General features: G+C 56.0%; 8 protein-coding genes across 8 annotated transcripts; 2 read left to right on the top strand and 6 right to left on the bottom strand.

Moving 5' to 3' along the window:
* Positions 1–192: 192 nt before the first annotated feature.
* M421DRAFT_420352 (uncharacterized protein) lies at positions 193–1,262 on the bottom strand. The gene has a single exon (XM_033592448.1). It carries the CDS (start codon positions 1,030–1,032, stop codon positions 691–693), a length of 342 nt encoding a protein of 113 aa, XP_033449379.1. The 5' UTR covers positions 1,033–1,262; the 3' UTR covers positions 193–690.
* Positions 1,263–1,379: 117 nt separating this feature from the next.
* Positions 1,380–4,142, bottom strand: M421DRAFT_420351 (uncharacterized protein). The gene is made up of 3 exons (XM_033592447.1): positions 3,297–4,142; positions 1,954–3,236; positions 1,380–1,903 (listed from the first exon to the last, which is right to left on the bottom strand). Exons 1-3 carry the CDS (start codon positions 3,796–3,798, stop codon positions 1,856–1,858), a joined length of 1,833 nt encoding a protein of 610 aa, XP_033449378.1. The 5' UTR covers positions 3,799–4,142; the 3' UTR covers positions 1,380–1,855.
* Positions 4,143–4,924: 782 nt separating this feature from the next.
* Positions 4,925–6,256, bottom strand: M421DRAFT_4931 (golgi transport complex component Cog5; the record flags this gene model as incomplete). The annotated part of the gene is made up of 1 exon (XM_033594772.1): positions 4,925–6,256. One exon carries the CDS (start codon positions 6,254–6,256, stop codon positions 4,925–4,927), a length of 1,332 nt encoding a protein of 443 aa, XP_033449377.1.
* Positions 6,257–6,520: 264 nt separating this feature from the next.
* On the bottom strand, positions 6,521–6,826 carry M421DRAFT_61631 (uncharacterized protein; the record flags this gene model as incomplete). The annotated part of the gene is made up of 2 exons (XM_033595898.1): positions 6,521–6,684; positions 6,757–6,826. 2 exons carry the CDS (start codon positions 6,824–6,826, stop codon positions 6,521–6,523), a joined length of 234 nt encoding a protein of 77 aa, XP_033449376.1.
* A 361-nt stretch (positions 6,827–7,187) lies between these two features.
* Positions 7,188–10,074, bottom strand: M421DRAFT_4929 (glycoside hydrolase family 47 protein; the record flags this gene model as incomplete). Its single annotated transcript, XM_033594771.1, has 3 exons — positions 7,188–7,322; positions 7,376–9,009; positions 9,372–10,074. 3 exons carry the CDS (start codon positions 10,072–10,074, stop codon positions 7,188–7,190), a joined length of 2,472 nt encoding a protein of 823 aa, XP_033449375.1.
* A 272-nt stretch (positions 10,075–10,346) lies between these two features.
* Positions 10,347–11,102, top strand: M421DRAFT_100810 (uncharacterized protein; the record flags this gene model as incomplete). Its single annotated transcript, XM_033586569.1, has 1 exon — positions 10,347–11,102. One exon carries the CDS (start codon positions 10,347–10,349, stop codon positions 11,100–11,102), a length of 756 nt encoding a protein of 251 aa, XP_033449374.1.
* A 100-nt stretch (positions 11,103–11,202) lies between these two features.
* On the bottom strand, positions 11,203–12,832 carry M421DRAFT_147115 (uncharacterized protein). Its single transcript, XM_033587541.1, has 2 exons — positions 11,625–12,832; positions 11,203–11,571 (listed from the first exon to the last, which is right to left on the bottom strand). Exons 1-2 carry the CDS (start codon positions 12,533–12,535, stop codon positions 11,304–11,306), a joined length of 1,179 nt encoding a protein of 392 aa, XP_033449373.1. The 5' UTR covers positions 12,536–12,832; the 3' UTR covers positions 11,203–11,303.
* Positions 12,833–13,130: 298 nt separating this feature from the next.
* M421DRAFT_61905 (uncharacterized protein) lies at positions 13,131–14,792 on the top strand (the record flags this gene model as incomplete). The annotated part of the gene is made up of 1 exon (XM_033595923.1): positions 13,131–14,792. One exon carries the CDS (start codon positions 13,131–13,133, stop codon positions 14,790–14,792), a length of 1,662 nt encoding a protein of 553 aa, XP_033449372.1.
* Positions 14,793–15,858: the final 1,066 nt, after the last annotated feature.

The raw sequence follows: 15,858 nt of genomic DNA, 5'->3' as shown, positions 1-15,858 counted from the left end.
GAAGACGTCAAGGGGGGTTAGAAGTTTGGGCAGAGATCAAGCGCTACTATTGAGTTGTTGCGGTGCAAGTCGGTCCTATAGGCTTTGATCGTCACCTCTGTTGACTACCTTGGACTAGCACGTCTCAGGGCATGTATATATGGTCGCCTCCTAGCTAGCAAGCAACTCAGCACAGTTTCCATGGACTATACAGCGACTACGTCTGCCGCAACATGAATTACTCCTACCACCCAAACCAACCCTGGCCCTTGATCATGGGCACCGCCTTCTTCTGCGGCTTCACCACATCCCCCTTCTGGAACCACTCCAGCCCAGCAGTCTCCCAATACGCATCGACAAACGCAGCCGCATTGTCTCGCACATAGGCCTCGCACGTGCTGACCCTAATCTTCTCCGCGCAGCCGCCGCTCTCGGCGCCGCAGAAAGCCGTGGCGAAGACGATCTTGGGGTACTTGAACGCCCTCGGCACTCCGGCCCTGGTGGCTTGCGAGACGCTAGCTAGCTATCGCCCGCTGGGGTTGGCGGCGCGGTGGTCGACGCCTAGAAGATGGGGTGCGTGGCCGGCAGTAGCCCGACGAGGGACTGAGCCATGGCCGAGGTGCGGTTTAGATATTGCACGAAGCTACCTGTGGGGTCTGGGGCGGTGGAGAAGAAGAATGCGGGAAGAAGTCTACGTAGCTCAGGACTTGGTCAAGACTTGGGGTGGGTGGTATGTAGCGGGTTGTGCTGCTGCGAGGGTGGGCAGCGCCGCTGGGGGCGGGTGTGCATTTGAGCATTCCAGGATTGTCGAGCGGGTCTGGTGTTCTCCCTCTGGGCCGAGGACGGTGTGACGTCGGGCGTGCAGATGTGGAGTGGAAGTGATGTGCTGTGCTGTGCTGTGCTGTGCGAATGGAAGGGGGAGGGCAGATGCGAATGTACAGACTCGTGAGCGGCACTGTGCGAGATGCGTGCTGAATAGAGCGCTGATATTGTGCGTGGGTTGTGGACAGTACTCGCAAGTGAATGCACTTGCTGTTCACGATGCGTGGACATGGCACGATCCCAGTCCACCGACAGGTAGTAGACAGCAAGGTCCAAAGTCAAACCCCTTGAGCCCTTATCTCAGTGCAGCAAAAGCATAAGCCGGCGGCTGCAGATACTCTCGCATATTTCAACGCGGCCTCAGCCCGGGACATGCGTGTAGCCATGGGTCTCATCGCAGCCGCGTGGCCGAGGGAGGTACGAGGCATTGCTTCGGGCCTGGGCGTCGTTGGCGAGAGTCGGATGGGGATCTGCCTCTGGAACGCACGTCTACGCGTTGAGCTCGGGCGAGAGCGGTGGTGGCGGAGATCGGTGGAGGGGGCTTGTTGCACCGACGTTCACAAGAAGCAAGGGAAGTGCACCTAGACAAGTGTTTCGTAGCTCGGAGCGTGCTCACTGCGTTTGCGCTCAAACAGGAAGAATAATCACATGCAGTCATTATCCGCGCCATGCGCAATCTACCCGACTGAGCCTACCTACCCGACTGAGCCTACCTACCATACACCCGAAAGAGAAATAACATATTTTTAGAGAAAGCCCGAATATCAAACAATACACCCCTGGCAACAACATAAAACCGCTCAATGGCCCTGCGCAGAAATCCAAGTCTCGGGTCCCATGCAATGCATAAACACGTGGGAATTGTATGCGGACCAGACCTGACGGATCGATGGGGTTCCGTGACCAGCTGGGAGGGGAGAGGTGTTCCATCGTAGATCTATGTAATGAGAGGCTTGTTCGCGAGCTACAGCTCCGAGGAGCGACGGAGGAGCGTGTGGTAGTCGTACGAGGCTGTGACTTTGTCGCTGCGAGTGTGGATGATGACCAGGCGAACCTATCGCAGTTTGCCGTCGTTCTTGGCCTCTTGGACCTGTTCGAAGACCTGGCGAGTCTGTTAGCGGGGCTCATCGAGCTTTGTGATGTGTAACGTACCTTTAGCATCTTCCTCCTAGCACCCAGGGCGTTGACACCGCGGGCCTCGAGACCTGCATCGTCCAGCTCAACAAGCTCCTGCCACTTCAGGTCCTTGAGGTTGTCTGTGTACTTGTGCAGACGGAGACTGCGCAGCCAGTTCGGGATGTCCTGGAGCAGAGTGGGATCGGTGGGGTCCTCGGGCGGCTTGGAGCTGCCACGGCGGCCGCGGGGCGAGCGACCACGGTTGATCTCGTCGCCCAAGAAACCGGCGTTGTGGTTGTCGAATCCGCCACCGAGACCAAACTGGCTGAGATTCAGGGCGCCCATGCCGTTGTTCATCAGACCGGCGTTGGCGTAGTCGGCAGACAAGAAGCCGTTAGCCTGCGGCGAAGCGAAGCTGCCCATTCCACCCATGCCACCCTGCATCGCAATACCGGGGGACGCGGGACGAGAGCGGCGGCCGTTCATGACAGCGAGCTGCTGAGCCTGGAGCGCAGCAGCTTGCTGGGGAGTCAGCACCTGGCCCAGCTCGTTGGTCATGAGGATGTTGTTGCCCATGGGCGGGAAGCCTGGCGACAGAGGAGTGTTTCCCGCTCCGTGGCCGTCGGTCGATCGAGCGCGGCGGTACTTGCGCACGTCGTCGAGCTGGATCCGGTTGTTGACCGTGGAGAGCGCGGCCAGCTTCATGGCAGTGGCATTGGCGACCATGTCGGCCTGGTTCGCCTGCTGGCCAAAGTTGGCAACCATGGGCGTGCTCAGCTGCGAGGCCCAGCTGCCACCGGCGTAGGCAGGGGACAGCAGAGGCATGCCGGCCGAGTTGGCCTCGAGGGCGTTGAGGGTTGTGGTCTGGACGCTGGCGGCGTCCTGCTGGAGAGGCAGGCGCGGAGACCGGAGACCGGCGGACGGCGGGGGCGCGGTGAACTGGCCCATGGCGGGCTGTCCCTGCTGCGGGGGCTGCTGCTGGCCGGACGACTTGGGCCGCTGGCCGGGCTGGCCGTCGTTCCAGGGCGAGGCCGGGGCGTTGTCCGTGTTGCTGTCGCCATCGGGGGCCGAGATGGTGGGCGCGAGCATGGAACTGCGGTTGGCGGCCGGGGGCACGCCGACGACCTCGGTGAACTCGGACTTTTGCTTGGCAATGGCGGCGGCCGCGTCGGGGAACATGCGGTGGATGGTCGAGGGGTCGAGGCCCGAGGCACGCTTGGCGGCGCCTGGGGAGGGCGGCGGGCGGCCCATGAGCGAGTGGCGGTTCTCGCCGGTGCCCAGCTTGCTCATGGCGTCGCTCAGCTTCTGCGTCATGGGGTCTGCGTGGGGGTCGTCAGCACGGGGGTTCTGCGGGGGCGAGCGCGGGGCGGCAACGGTACCCTTCTCGCCAAAAGCGGCCGGCGACAGCACGCCCGACATGGGCAGGCTCTTGGACATCTGCTGCAGGACCTGGATGAAGAAGCGGATCTGCACCTGCGTCGTCTGCTGCAGCAGGGCGTACAGGGCGGCGGTGCGCTCGGCCTCGCTCAGGACACGGAACCACTGCTCGATGGCGCTCAGCTCGTCCTTGAAGTCCTGGTCGAGCGTGGCCGTGGCCATCTCCTCGAGCGTCTTCTCGTACTGGTCAATGTCGGCGAGCCACTGCTGCGCCGCGCGCTCCATCTCATCCGGGTTGCCCGACTGCGTGCTCGGGCGGCCAAAGTAAATCTCCGACGCCGGGCGGATGCCGCGGTTGGCCAGCGGCGACGAGAAGCCGCCCATGTCGGCCGATGCGCGCAGGTGGTGGCCCGCGCCGAGCGACGTGCGGTTGACGGGCGGCCGCAGCGACGACGAGCCCTCGGGCGTGCTGTTGCGGTTGGCGGCCATGTGGCTGGCGGACATGGTGTCGGGCGGTATTATATGCGTAAGGTGTTTCGTGTTTCGTGCTTCGTGCTTCGTGCCTCGTGCTTCGTGCTTCGTGCTTCGTGCTTCGTGCTTCGTGCTTCGTGCGTCGTACTTCGTACTTTGTACAGTCGCGCGACTCTCCTGCAGCACAGCTGGCCTCAAAGGAGCTTGAACGTCGGGGACGGGGCGCCGCCTGGAGCAGGGATACGGACTCGGCCGGGATGGGCAGTACCTAGGGAAACAAAGAATGCAAGATCAAGATACCGGTACACGAAGGAAGGAGAGCGAGGGTAGACGCAAGACGTCCAAGGCCACAAGAGCGTGAGTGCACTCGCCGTCGGGGAGACGTCGACGCAGAAAGTCCGCTCCACGCACTGCATAGATGCTAGCGCAGTTTCACAAGGCTGCTAGCGAGGACGCCTCGTGCTGACAGCCAAACGGACAGATGCACGAAAAGGAATCATTCGATGCACATGGCAAACGCTGCTTTATTTTCGCTCCACCCAGACGCAGCCGCGCGCCCACTCGGGACGCTCCGTCTGTAACGTTCCTGTGTGGTGTTGCGGCCACTGTCGACTCCCATTGGGCCGCCGAACATCTACTTGCTACACACACTGTCGTGCAACGCTCGGAAACAACTGCCTCCACGCGTTTGACCATTGGCACGTCACAATCCGCATTCGCAAAACGTTTCCGCCCGAATTGCAGGGGCCTGGTGGAGCCGATCAAACGACTTCGTCCTGGGCATCCACTCTGGACCCTCACTTGCATTCGTGGACCCTGGCTGGCTATTTTTGGCCTAGTTGGAGACACCGAATGCGATGGCCTGGTATCGATGGACGGACTGGTATCGATGGACGGACTGGTATCGATGAACGGACTGACATCGATGAACGGACTGACATCGATGAACGGACTGATATCGATGAACGGACTGATATCGATGAACGGACTGACATCGATGAACGGACTGATATCGATGAACGGACTGATATCGATGAACGGACTGATATCGAAGACGGGCCTTGCACAATACTGGTGCTGACTCATACGAAATGCCGACCGAATCTAACATCTCATCATCCACTGCGTCGAGAAGGAGACGAGGCTCGAGTGACGAAGCTCACTTTATCCCCCCAACAACACTCCCCACCATGACCGCTGCCTCTCTCTCCCAGCCCTCGCCCTTCCTCCCCCCCTTCTCCCCAGGCAACCTGCTGCCCCTATCCACGCACTCCCTCACCGCATCCCTCACCCTCTCCTTGTTGCTCCGCAGCGTCCTCGCGCTCACCCCGCCCTTGTACATGATCTCCTGCATCCTCGGCGCCATGTTGGACGCCAGGCTTCTCCAAAAGTACGACGGGAGCGAGCTGGTGTCGAGCGCTGCGAGGAGCGGCTGCAGGAAGTTGTCGCTCTTCGCTTTCGGCTGTGAAGCCCCTGAGAGCAGAGGATGCACGGGCGGCTTGGTGGACGAGAGCAGCGATTGCAACGCTACGATGTTCTGGCATCGCGCCGAGATCTCGAGGAGCGTGCGCTCCAGTTGTGGGAGCTGGGTGAGTGCGCGGGCGAGGGATGCGAGCGAGCTCTTCAAGCTCGTTTGCAGGTAGTCTTGCAGCGCCGTGAGCATGAGGGTTGGCTCGAAGGACTCAGGCGTTGTTCTTGCCGTCCTCGGGGAGAGCAGGTAGAGCGTCTGGAGCGCGGACGTGGTGCGGCTCTTTGTGTCTTCGGTCTGTGCGAAGGTGCTTGCCGAGGTTTGGCCCGAGGAGAGCAGCGATGACATGCTGAATTCTTTGACGACTTGCTGGGCGCGCGATGCGATATTCCTTTCCCCGGGCACGACGAGCTCGTTCTTTAGCGTGTTGATTGCGTTGACTTTGTCCAGCCCTTCGCCCTCTTGCCCCGATTTGGTGTTCGTGAATATCTGGCGGAGGGACAGTATCGTGTCCGCACTCCTGACCATCGCCCTGTGGTCCTCCTTCTTTGCGCTGCCTACGCCGCCGACTTCAGACATGCGCACCTCCAGCTGTCGTCCCAGCATGAGGCACCGTGCCACGGCTCTTCCCAGTCTGACGGTTTCGACAAGACGCTCAGCAGTGAGGCGCACTTGTTCGGCAATCTCGTATCGCTCAATGACTTCCTTCTCCAGCGTCTTGTAGCTCTCTGTCAAGCTTGCAACTTGTCCCTCCACCTCAGCCAATATGCGCCCGCTTGACTCAGCATGGTCGCGTGTGTGTTCGAGGAGGGGTAGTGCAGACTTGGTGGTGAGTGTGTCGATGTGTGTATCTACTTCCTGTACGTCAAACAGAACTCTGGACAGCGGCGTGGACAGGTCGAGTGGGGTGTCTGAGGCGTTGTTCGTTGCAAGCACAAGCGTGTTGGCAAAGCATGTAGCCGAGAAATCGGGGTCGAGAAATGCCTCGTAATCTATATATGACGGCTCATCGTCCCTCGACATGGTGATCAATTGATCGGAACGTGCATGCAATGATGATGTTTGGTGGATTGAACTTCGAGATGCGCAAGGGTCCAGCTTTAGCGCGTTCGCGTGGTGCATGACTCGCGTGAGCTCATCCCTCACAGCACCATGACCTCACGCTAGTTCCGCTTCTGCAACAATATTTGAGATGTTTGGAGAAGATTTCACATTATTCATTATCTGCTCAAGCCCATTTGGAGGCATGCGGTATTATACTAATTTTCAAGAGCATCCGTCATCCAACTACCTAGTGCCGTAATTGGGTCCACCAATGCCAGCCTCACCGGGATTGTTTGCACTGGGGTCGACACCGACATTCGAATTACCGCTGTCGCTGGCCACCGGTGCTTCACCAGGCTTCTTCTGCTCCTTTACGGCAGGCGCGTTCGATGCGCCGAGGCCCTTGGCTGTGTATGAAAGTTAGCATGTGATGAAGTGGTGTGAAAGGACTTTCGAGAACATCTCTGTGGGCATCATACCTTCAGCCTGCTGCTTATTGAACTTGTCAGAAGCCGCATTCGACTGACCAGGTGTCTTGGAGTGAGGCATTGTGGAGTGTTGGTAGGTGTCGCGGGGTTTGGAGTTTGCAGGATGAAGATTTTGTCGAGGATGCGTTCGCTTTGCTGTCGTACTTATTGAAGATTTCGGCTCTGCTGTTTATGGTTGAAGGCGCTGTGTTGAATGCTTGTGATGTCACGGATCGATGATGCGATGATGCTTCGACGTGCTCCAGGGTCCACTTAGTCTGGCGAATATCGCGATGGACAAGCAGCCTCAACGCCCAAATCGAGGTTGCGTAAGGTCGAAATGATCACGTCTTAGAATGACACATTGGTGATTTCTGCGTCGAATTACGTATGTGCGTTGGACTCGAAGTTGAAATTCTGGATTGAACATAGCCATGCGTCCGTTATGCCTTAGCCTTGGCCTCGGGGAGCTTGAACGGGTGTGCTTCAGTGTTGAAAACATACTCATCCAAGCTGATCGAGCTTGGGTCGCTGAATAAGAGGAAGAAGTACTTGAGGGTCTCTGCCATCCAGAAGCTCTGCAATTGCGGTCAGTAAATAGACAACTGCTATGGGAAAATTGACGACTCACCTCCATGGAATCTGTCATGGGTGGTGTGTCTGCTGAAATATCAAGCAGAGCGGCGTTACCAATGTCCGTGTCCGTGACCCTCATGATTGAAGTCCACATGTCCCAACCTGCAGCTTGCCACGACTGCTCGCCGGTGATACGGTACAGAATGAATACGCTCTCGATAGCCTCAGGTCGGAGGATATACCGGCGGTCTTCGATCGACGAGAACCCAAGGGGCAGTCTAAGGCCTGCAATGTTCCTCAATGGATCTGCTTCTCTCTGAAGATCAGCTCTCGCTGTAACTTCGGCATGCCACGCCCTGTCGTCCCAGTGGCATGCGGTTGTGTTTGCACACTTGACGAGATGGGAGACTTCGGGCATGATGCCCGCAGGATTGCTCTTGTACGCCCAGACACATGTATCAGCAAGCTTCCGCCCAATGGTAACATGCTCGTTGTTGTCGAACAGCTTGCCTCCAATGGCGAACATGCCACCAGTGTAACAGCCCAGATGTTGCAGCTCCGGATCCAAAAAGACTGTCGATCCTTCCACACGAGCGGCACCTGAAGCAAGCATGTCGGAGTCGTCGGACGTCATAGGGCGATACAGAACGTGTTTGATCGCGGCCGCCATGGCCTTTTCGTACATCTTCTTGTAAATAGGATCCTGGCCACCTAGCAGAGCGTGCATTTTCCCTAGATACTCGTAGGTAGAGTCGGCCATTGATGACAACGTAAATGTATTGTCCTCAGTGAAGTCAAGCTTCCTCCCGTTGACGACAATCGGCCACATGCCCGGCAGATGAGTATTATCCTGCTGCTTCTCGAGCTCTTTCGAGACACGAGTAACGGCATCATACCATTTAGGGTCACCGGTAAGCTGGGAGAGACGTGTGAACTCCATCGTCATCGAGCCAATTTCTGCAAGCAGAACTTGCGGGTCTGCGAGTTGCTGCTTGCCTTCACCTGCAGCACGGAAGTCCCATCTCGTGACAGGCATGCGGTTGGGTGTGTCAAACGCGTGGTACAACATCTCGCCAACCTCCTTCGCCTTGTTGAGGAGCCTGTTCTCTCCGCTCAACTCATACGCTGCGAGCAGGCCACCCAGGTGACGGATATTTGTCTCGAACACATTGACCTGGCTAAGCGCAGTATAGCCAAAATCGATCTGCTCCACATCTTTGATGGCAGACTCGAACTCCTCCTTGAAGCCCATGATCCAGAGTGTATCCAAAGCGTCAATGAGCGTAGCAGCCCAGCCTCCAAAATGATCATTGACTTCGCCGCTGATGGGTTTCAGCTCGTCGTGCATCCAGGCCATCTGGCGATATGATGTCCAGCATTTCAAAAACTGCTTCCTAACCTCCTCCTTCCGCTTCTCACGTATATTCTTCGCCGTGGGGTCTTCCTTTTTGAAATCGAACTGTATCCTGGGAAGCTTCAATGGCGTTCCTGTGGGTAGCTGGATGAAGCTCTTTACAGGGTGCTGTATGGGTTTTCTCGACCAGTTGATGGACTTGTAGTCGGGACGTTGCTGTTGCTGCTTGGGCTGCTGAGCTTCGCCATCGTTTGTGGGGTGATTCGCTTTCGCATTGGGATCGCTGGTTTCGTATGGGAAGCTGAATTCGTACAGCATGTATACGAAGACGGCAGCTAGAAGTGTGTACAGGCCATATCGCCTTATTAACGCCATCTCAGTATAACAACAGTGAGTCAAATTGAAACGCACGTGCTGGCAGAATAAAGGATGGGAGCATCTCGTGAAATAATACGGGGAAGGCGCGAACCGGTACGTTGTCTCTGCCAAGTCGGGAGACTGGCAAGGGCGTCCTGTCGATCATTGAGGCGCGTCGCCTTCGTTCAGACACCCGAACACGAGAGCGAATCAACGGACAGCACTCACGACTGGTGAAGCAGCTTTTGTATTCGCCAAAAATAAACGTTGGAGTCCTGATCAACTTTGCGACTTAAGCTCCGTTACTCGAGGGGCGGAAGAACTCGCTCTAACCATGTACACAGGTCTCTCAGCTCTGAGGCACCCATGACGTGGCCCATGCCCTCATACTCTTTGATGGTCAACACCTCCTCCTTGACACCAAACTTGACCAGCGCCTCACAACACAGGCGATGATAGCGCTTCGGCACGAGCCTGTCGCCGGTGCCCCTTGCCAGAAATATCTCGATGTTGTCTTCCACATCCTTCGGTAGTCCAGCCTCCTCTCTCAGCGCCGGCACTCGGTCTGAAATTGCCATGTAGCCACTCAGCCCAACCAAACCACCCAGCTTGCCTGCGTGCTTCGATATCAATCCCGTGAGTAGCGTCATGACATGGCCCTGTGAGAAGCCCGCCAACACTATCCTCTTCTCTGGAACCCCTTGCGCAACCAGCTCATCTATCAGTCCTGTAATGTACCTCACGCTCCTAAGCATCCCATCTTCGTCTTCATCGTCTTCGAGTTCTGGTCGCGAAGGCGGGTATGGCGAAAGTCTAGTCGGCATGTACCATGCAGTGGCACCCAAATCACGCTCCTCGATCGCGTTTGGGATGGTCCAAGAGGCGTAAGGCAGCTTGTCAGCGCGCTGGAACTGCTCAGCGACGGAAGAAGGACCTTCTGCTGTATCGCCGAAGCCGTGGATGAATACGATGACCGCAGATTGAGAAGGAGAGGATGCTGGTGATGTTGCGGGGAGGACTATTGGGGGTTCACGTGTTGACATCGTCGTTGAAGAGCGTGCGGCTAGAAGGTCCAGGTCTCTACAACTACAGGTCTGCTTGTATGCTGAGCAGTCTCGTAGATATGACTGGGGTATGCAACTTGAATCCAGCGCATGTCGCCTACTTGTTATGCAGCAATTCCAAATGCCACACGAAGTATACCCCGCGCGTGGCGTTCCGCAACGCGTTCACACAAGCCCACGTGCAGCGGCCAATCACTTCCGTCTCCTCTCCGCAACGCCGAACTCGACACCAGACCACTCCATCACCAGTCATGCCACATGTCGAGGTCCTGCCCAATTCAGCGGCATCTGTCGCACCAGGATGGACATATGTCGTCGACACCGGATACGACCCTTCCAAAGTCGCCATCAATCCAAAGAACAAGAAGCGCGCCGCCGCCGCCAGCGGCCAACGAGGCGAGAACGAGCTCTCCGCTCGCCAGCAGACCGCAATTGCACGCCGCATCGCCGAGCTCGAACGCGACAATGACCCCAAGCAGATCATCGCCGTACCCGGCAAGCCCTCAGTACCGAAGACGCAGAATGCGCGCCGGATAATACAGTACCAAAGGCAAATCAAGCACTGGCTCGATGACGAAGAAGCACAGCTGGCACAGCAGCAACAGGCGCCTCCACTACGCAGGGAAACTACAGGTGTGCGGAACGCGCAGATTCTGCGTAGACAGAGCACCATGCCGCCTCCGTCCACCGAGGCCACGCCCGCCCCGACCTTACCGCCTTCACGCATGGACATCGATGCTGCGTCCGACGATGCGCTACTCGATGTGTCCAGCTCTATACCATCGCCTCTGGGTTCTGTGACGCTGGAGGCCCTGCTTAGCGCGCCGCCGCTGCCGTACAGTCAGAGCTTTGCGAGCCCGAACCCGGCTGGTGCGCCGCCGCAGAGACAATTCTGTGATAATTGTGGGTATTGGGGGACTATCAAGTGTAGGAAGTGCGGGGCAAGGGTGTGTGGGTTGGAGTGCAAGGATGCGCATGAGGCTACGAGGTGTTTGAAGTGGGCTTGAGTAGGAAGATCGAGATGAGGTTGCATTATACCCAATGACTATTTGTTTATCGAGAAGAAAATCAGGAAGGAGCAACTGGACGCTCTTGGCCATCCACGCAGGGACCCAAACATCGAGACTTAGCTCAGCCCTTGGATCAACGTCCACCCACCACAACACTGTTGTACAGATCATGTTATACGGACTCCCCTCACATACGCACTACACGGCACAAGCCCGTGCTTCGTCTAGTGCCTTTCGACCTGCGAACCTTGGGTCGATTGAGTGATGCTTTAGAGCAGTATCTGAGCCAAAGAACTGCGATGTCTCTTCGACAAGTCTCGCAACACTGATCACCTCCTCCCTCGCGCCTGGAGTTGCTTCCTGCAATGATCGGGTCAGCCGTTTCAGTGTCTGGATCTGTACTTCAATGCTGTGGAGCAATGTATGTATGACAAAACCTGGAGCTTCTGTGGGATCGTCAAGTTCACTAACATTTGTCAGCTCCGACTTCGTCCTCTTGCCGTTTTGAGGTCTTCTTACCCATCGCCATCGTCATCCTCGTACGAACCGCATTCGCCCTCATCGTCGCCGACTGCAGGCAGTGGAGGCAATTTCAGATCCTTGGGTTTGGCTGTAGCACATGCCACATGCAAGTCAGAGACTCGCTCGATTAATCGACTCAAGTTGCGTGATGCGGCGTCCGCAACGTTCCTCCTACTCTTTTCGACCATCGCAAGCCCATCAAGATTTGCTACCTGGCTCCACACGTGCAGGTCAAACGCAAAGCCATCCACGCGATCGATAATCTTCTCGAAGGTCAAATCGCGCGGATCCGCTGGCATGATGTCTCTGTAAGGCAGACATGTGGTCTCTATCTGAAGAAGCTTCGCCTGCAACATCGAAAACTGAAATTGCAACTCTGGATGTGCAGTAGGTGAATTCGGACTCGCACTTGGGCTGCGCTTTGGGGTGCATGTAGATGGCACCATAAAGGTAGTCGGAGTATCTTGATGGATCTGCACCTTGATCTTCGGCTTTCCTTGCGACTGTTGCTGCGGTTTCCACTCATACTTCGTGGGCAGCTGGCTTGGCAAAACCGGTTCAGTGTTAAGATCATAGTTGCATACCGGTTCCGGACTTGGACGGACCTCCTCTATCTTGAAATTCCGCGCAAACTCGTTGCACTGTTGCTCAGATCTCTCGTTTGAGCGAGGTCGCTTGCCCGTCTCGAAGATAGGCACGCAGAGACGGTCAGATCGACCGCGATGATGGACCGTGGGATTGAGTCGCGAGCCTTCTCGGTAACGCTTCATTTGGCGTTCTCGGTCGTATCTGTCCCATTCTGCTTGCTCTGCAAGAGTGTCAACGTAGCCGCTTGAGCGCGAGCGCTGCTGTTTTGGGGGAGGCGGCAGCTCGTTGACACCAAGCGAATCGGTTGGACTGTTCGCCATTCTTCAAAATGGGGTTGCCGTAGGCTGAAAGTGATTGCAAAAGGCCCGACCTCACTTCGAGTTGACGGCTTCGCTACACTTATGATCAAGCAAACGAGCTGAGCACATGGGCGCACAGAGCGGCTATGCGACAACGTAAACGCCCAACTACACCCTTCTCATCCTGCTTTATTGGCAGGTGGGGTCCAAAGATGTTGTCGCGACGTAAAAAGTGTTCCGACCCGTGCCACTCCATCAGCATCATTACCAGTTCGCTCTAGGCACCCAAGCATCTGGTGATGTTGTGGGGGCCATTGGGGGCTGATTTAGGGCTGAGCATCACGAACTGGTGTTCAGCCACCGCCACGACTTGCTTACATCCAATCGCAATACACCATTGTTCACCAGTTTCTTGCGAGCTGAGGTTTTGGCCTTGATTGTCAGGATCATGAGGCTGCCATCTATAATGGTACGGTCCGGCCATGGCATCTGAGTTCATAGAAAATTGTCCCCTCTCCATGCCGTTGTCACTCTGCGCATCTTCCCGCAACCCAACCTTTGACCACGAACCTTCGGTCAGTGTGCAACGCATTCACTCTCAGCCTACTATCAAGCCATGGCTGAAGTCATTGGTATTATATCAGGGCTGCTAACTCTATGCCAAACGCTGGAGACATTTGCAGGCCAGATACACAGATGGAGGCGCCTATCGGATCGACTGTTTGACCTTAGAGAAGGGGTAGACGCTGCCGAGATCTCTCTACAGACCTGGCAAAAGAAGTACGATGTCCAAGCACGCCGTCCGATTATTTACTTGCAAGTCTTGTTCGGCAAGATGGGTTGTGAACGCATACAATCAACTCTAGGCGGCATTAAGATCATCTCCAAGACCATGCAGCGCGACGTCGATTTGATAATTGGTCGTGCTTTGAGCGCTCGGCCGGGCAGGGCGCCTCTCGATGGGCGTATAGACGAGTTCCTCGTCAGAGACTGCCTCCAAAGGATACAGCGTAACACTTCGTGGTCACGCAAGTTCGTGCTGAGTGTTCTCGGCCGGGCAGATGACCTTGAGATGCGTCTCGAACGACTGCACAGAAAGATGACCATGCTGGAGCGATTCTCTGACTACTACCTCGAGAAGGAACACCCAGACATCTTCTCCGAGATCAAGCGTCTACCCGGTAGACGGATCGTACTCAGGGTCAGCAATGGCAGGGTGAGCTCGGTGCAGAACAAGCTTCTCGATGCGTTCTCAGCCCAGAAGGATGCCGAGATGTTACATAAAGCTTCTGGTCAGGGTGACAAGATACACATCGGTCTATCGGTACCTCAAATTCGCGAACGCGACTTTGCCTTCCTGATATCACTAAACGGGCAGTCGCAGGAGGTGCTTGTACATCCGGTCAAGATCAAGGCTGTCAACGGATCTACACGTGTACAAAGCGATTTGGCTGCTGCGGTACCCAGCCTCATGCAGAGGCAGAACAATAACCACAAATGCTACATTCAGCCATCCTCGCGTAGCTCCGACGGGTTTGAACTTACCCTACCGCAAAGGAACCTCCTCTCTGACCTTGAATGGAAAGATCCTCTGTCGGCTCTCTTCAAGAACCAACACACACAACTCAGCTCCCAAATACTCTACCCACAAGACCAAAGCTCTATTGCAAGCGGCATTGCGCAATCCTCATTCCGGCTCATCGGTAGCCCGTGGCTCACGTCCCTGGACTGCAACAACATCCGCTGGCGCCGCACCGCCGACAACCGCTGGGTCTCGATGCTAACAGCGACACCCAGCAATGCCTCGACAACGCGCTCCCTGGACGCATGTCTGGCATCCAACAAGATCCGCCGTGACGCGCGCGACCTTTCGAAGCACATCCATATCTTCCGCACTGGCCTTGTCATCGCAGAGCTCTGCCTCAAGTCCTCGATCTCATACGTCAAATTCGATGCTTCCACCGACACCATCAAGCTCTTCGGCAGCGATGGCGAGGAACTCGACGCCACCGAAATCGCCGCTGAGGTCGAGCGCAAGACTAATGTGTTTCTCGGCAACATGGTATTCTTCTGCCTGAGCGCACTGCAGGACCGTGACAGGCTGAGTGACAAGATGATCGAAGAGTCGTACTTCACAGATGTTGTCAGGGAGGCTAAGAAGTTGGATGGTGTCATCAAGGCTGGGAGGACGTGGGCGGATAGGAAGGCGGAGGGCAGCAGTGCTGGCGCAAGTCCAAGGGGGAGCGGGTTTGCGACGCCGAGGAGTTCGAGGTATTGAGTTGAGTGAACTCGGCAATCCTATGGAATCTTTTCAGCCTGCATTGTCCCCGCCCAATAGCTGATACGGACCTGGTCATTCAAATTTTTGTTGGGCAACATACTTCGAGACGGAGACCCGGTTCGCCAGCTCTTGGGCTACTCTTCAACCAGGGTATCATCAGAGGTGTCCAGTAAGACAGAGCATCTGTATGATTTGAGCGTGGATTCGGAGTCGGAGTAGAGTCTTATCGAACGAACTCGGGATCCCCGACTCTCCTCAGGAGCACGTCCTTGTTGCATCGGTAGATCAAGGGCCATTGGTTAGTGGTATCGATTGTATCAGCATGCCCACAGCACACAGTCAAATCCCTAGTAAATGAATTGACTACCAGCGAATTCGAAGAAAGCTAAAGTGATAGCAAGGGTCTTGTTCAGTAGGGATACTGTGTCCTCGGGTGCAAATAAAAGCGAAACGTCGGGGCACGAGAGGACATCAACAGACTCAGTCCTGTTGCACGACCACCAAGGAGATTACTGCAAAAATGTACTCACAGCAGCTTGAGCAAGCTGTGTCGTCGACCTTTACGTGCGTTTCTAAGCATGTGCAGCCTTCGGCCATGCATTGCTGATGCCGACAACGATAGCTGCCTCTTCTCGCTAACGATATGTGCTGCGGTTGGTGGGCAGCCCCAATTCAATGCATTCACCAGGACATGATATGTACGCGCAGCGATTTCTTCAGGAATACACTGAACTGAGATTGGAAAAGTCATTGGAGCGCATTGTGCATCTGCCCAAAGACGAGATTGGACGAGATTGAATTCTTTGCGGCATACATGAAGGTGCTTCAAGTGAGTGCACAGACATTCTCGGCGTGGGAAAGCTAACATGTATAGGCAATTGAAATGCCCCCTTCTGATGACTCCTATACAAGGATTTCATGGAAGTCCTGGAAGGAGTGGTATGTATTGATGGCCAAGCTTTGCGTCCTGGCTGATAAGCTTATGGATGCGGTCACTAAAGACTTCATGCTCGAGGCGCTCTCGCCATTTGTGAAGAAGTACAATGGTCTCGAAGTTGACCAC

This window comes from Didymella exigua, assembly GCF_010094145.1.
Source record: "Didymella exigua CBS 183.55 unplaced genomic scaffold M421scaffold_12, whole genome shotgun sequence".
NCBI classification, from domain to species: Eukaryota; Fungi; Ascomycota; class Dothideomycetes; order Pleosporales; family Didymellaceae; genus Didymella; species Didymella exigua.
This window is presented reverse-complemented; position numbering and strand designations above follow the sequence as displayed.

Coding starts and splice junctions, on each gene's coding strand:
- M421DRAFT_420351 (XM_033592447.1), bottom strand. CDS start 3,798: ATGTCCGCCAGCCACATGGCCGCCAACCGCAACAGCACGCCCGAGGGC. Junction 3,237..3,296: donor GGCCGCTTTTGGCGAGAAGG/GTACCGTTGCCG, acceptor ACCCCCACGCAG/ACCCCATGACGCAGAAGCTG. Junction 1,904..1,953: donor CTAGGAGGAAGATGCTAAAG/GTACGTTACACA, acceptor CAGACTCGCCAG/GTCTTCGAACAGGTCCAAGA.
- M421DRAFT_420352 (XM_033592448.1), bottom strand. CDS start 1,032: ATGTCCACGCATCGTGAACAGCAAGTGCATTCACTTGCGAGTACTGTC.
- M421DRAFT_147115 (XM_033587541.1), bottom strand. CDS start 12,535: ATGGCGAACAGTCCAACCGATTCGCTTGGTGTCAACGAGCTGCCGCCT. Junction 11,572..11,624: donor GAGGATGACGATGGCGATGG/GTAAGAAGACCT, acceptor GACAAATGTTAG/TGAACTTGACGATCCCACAG.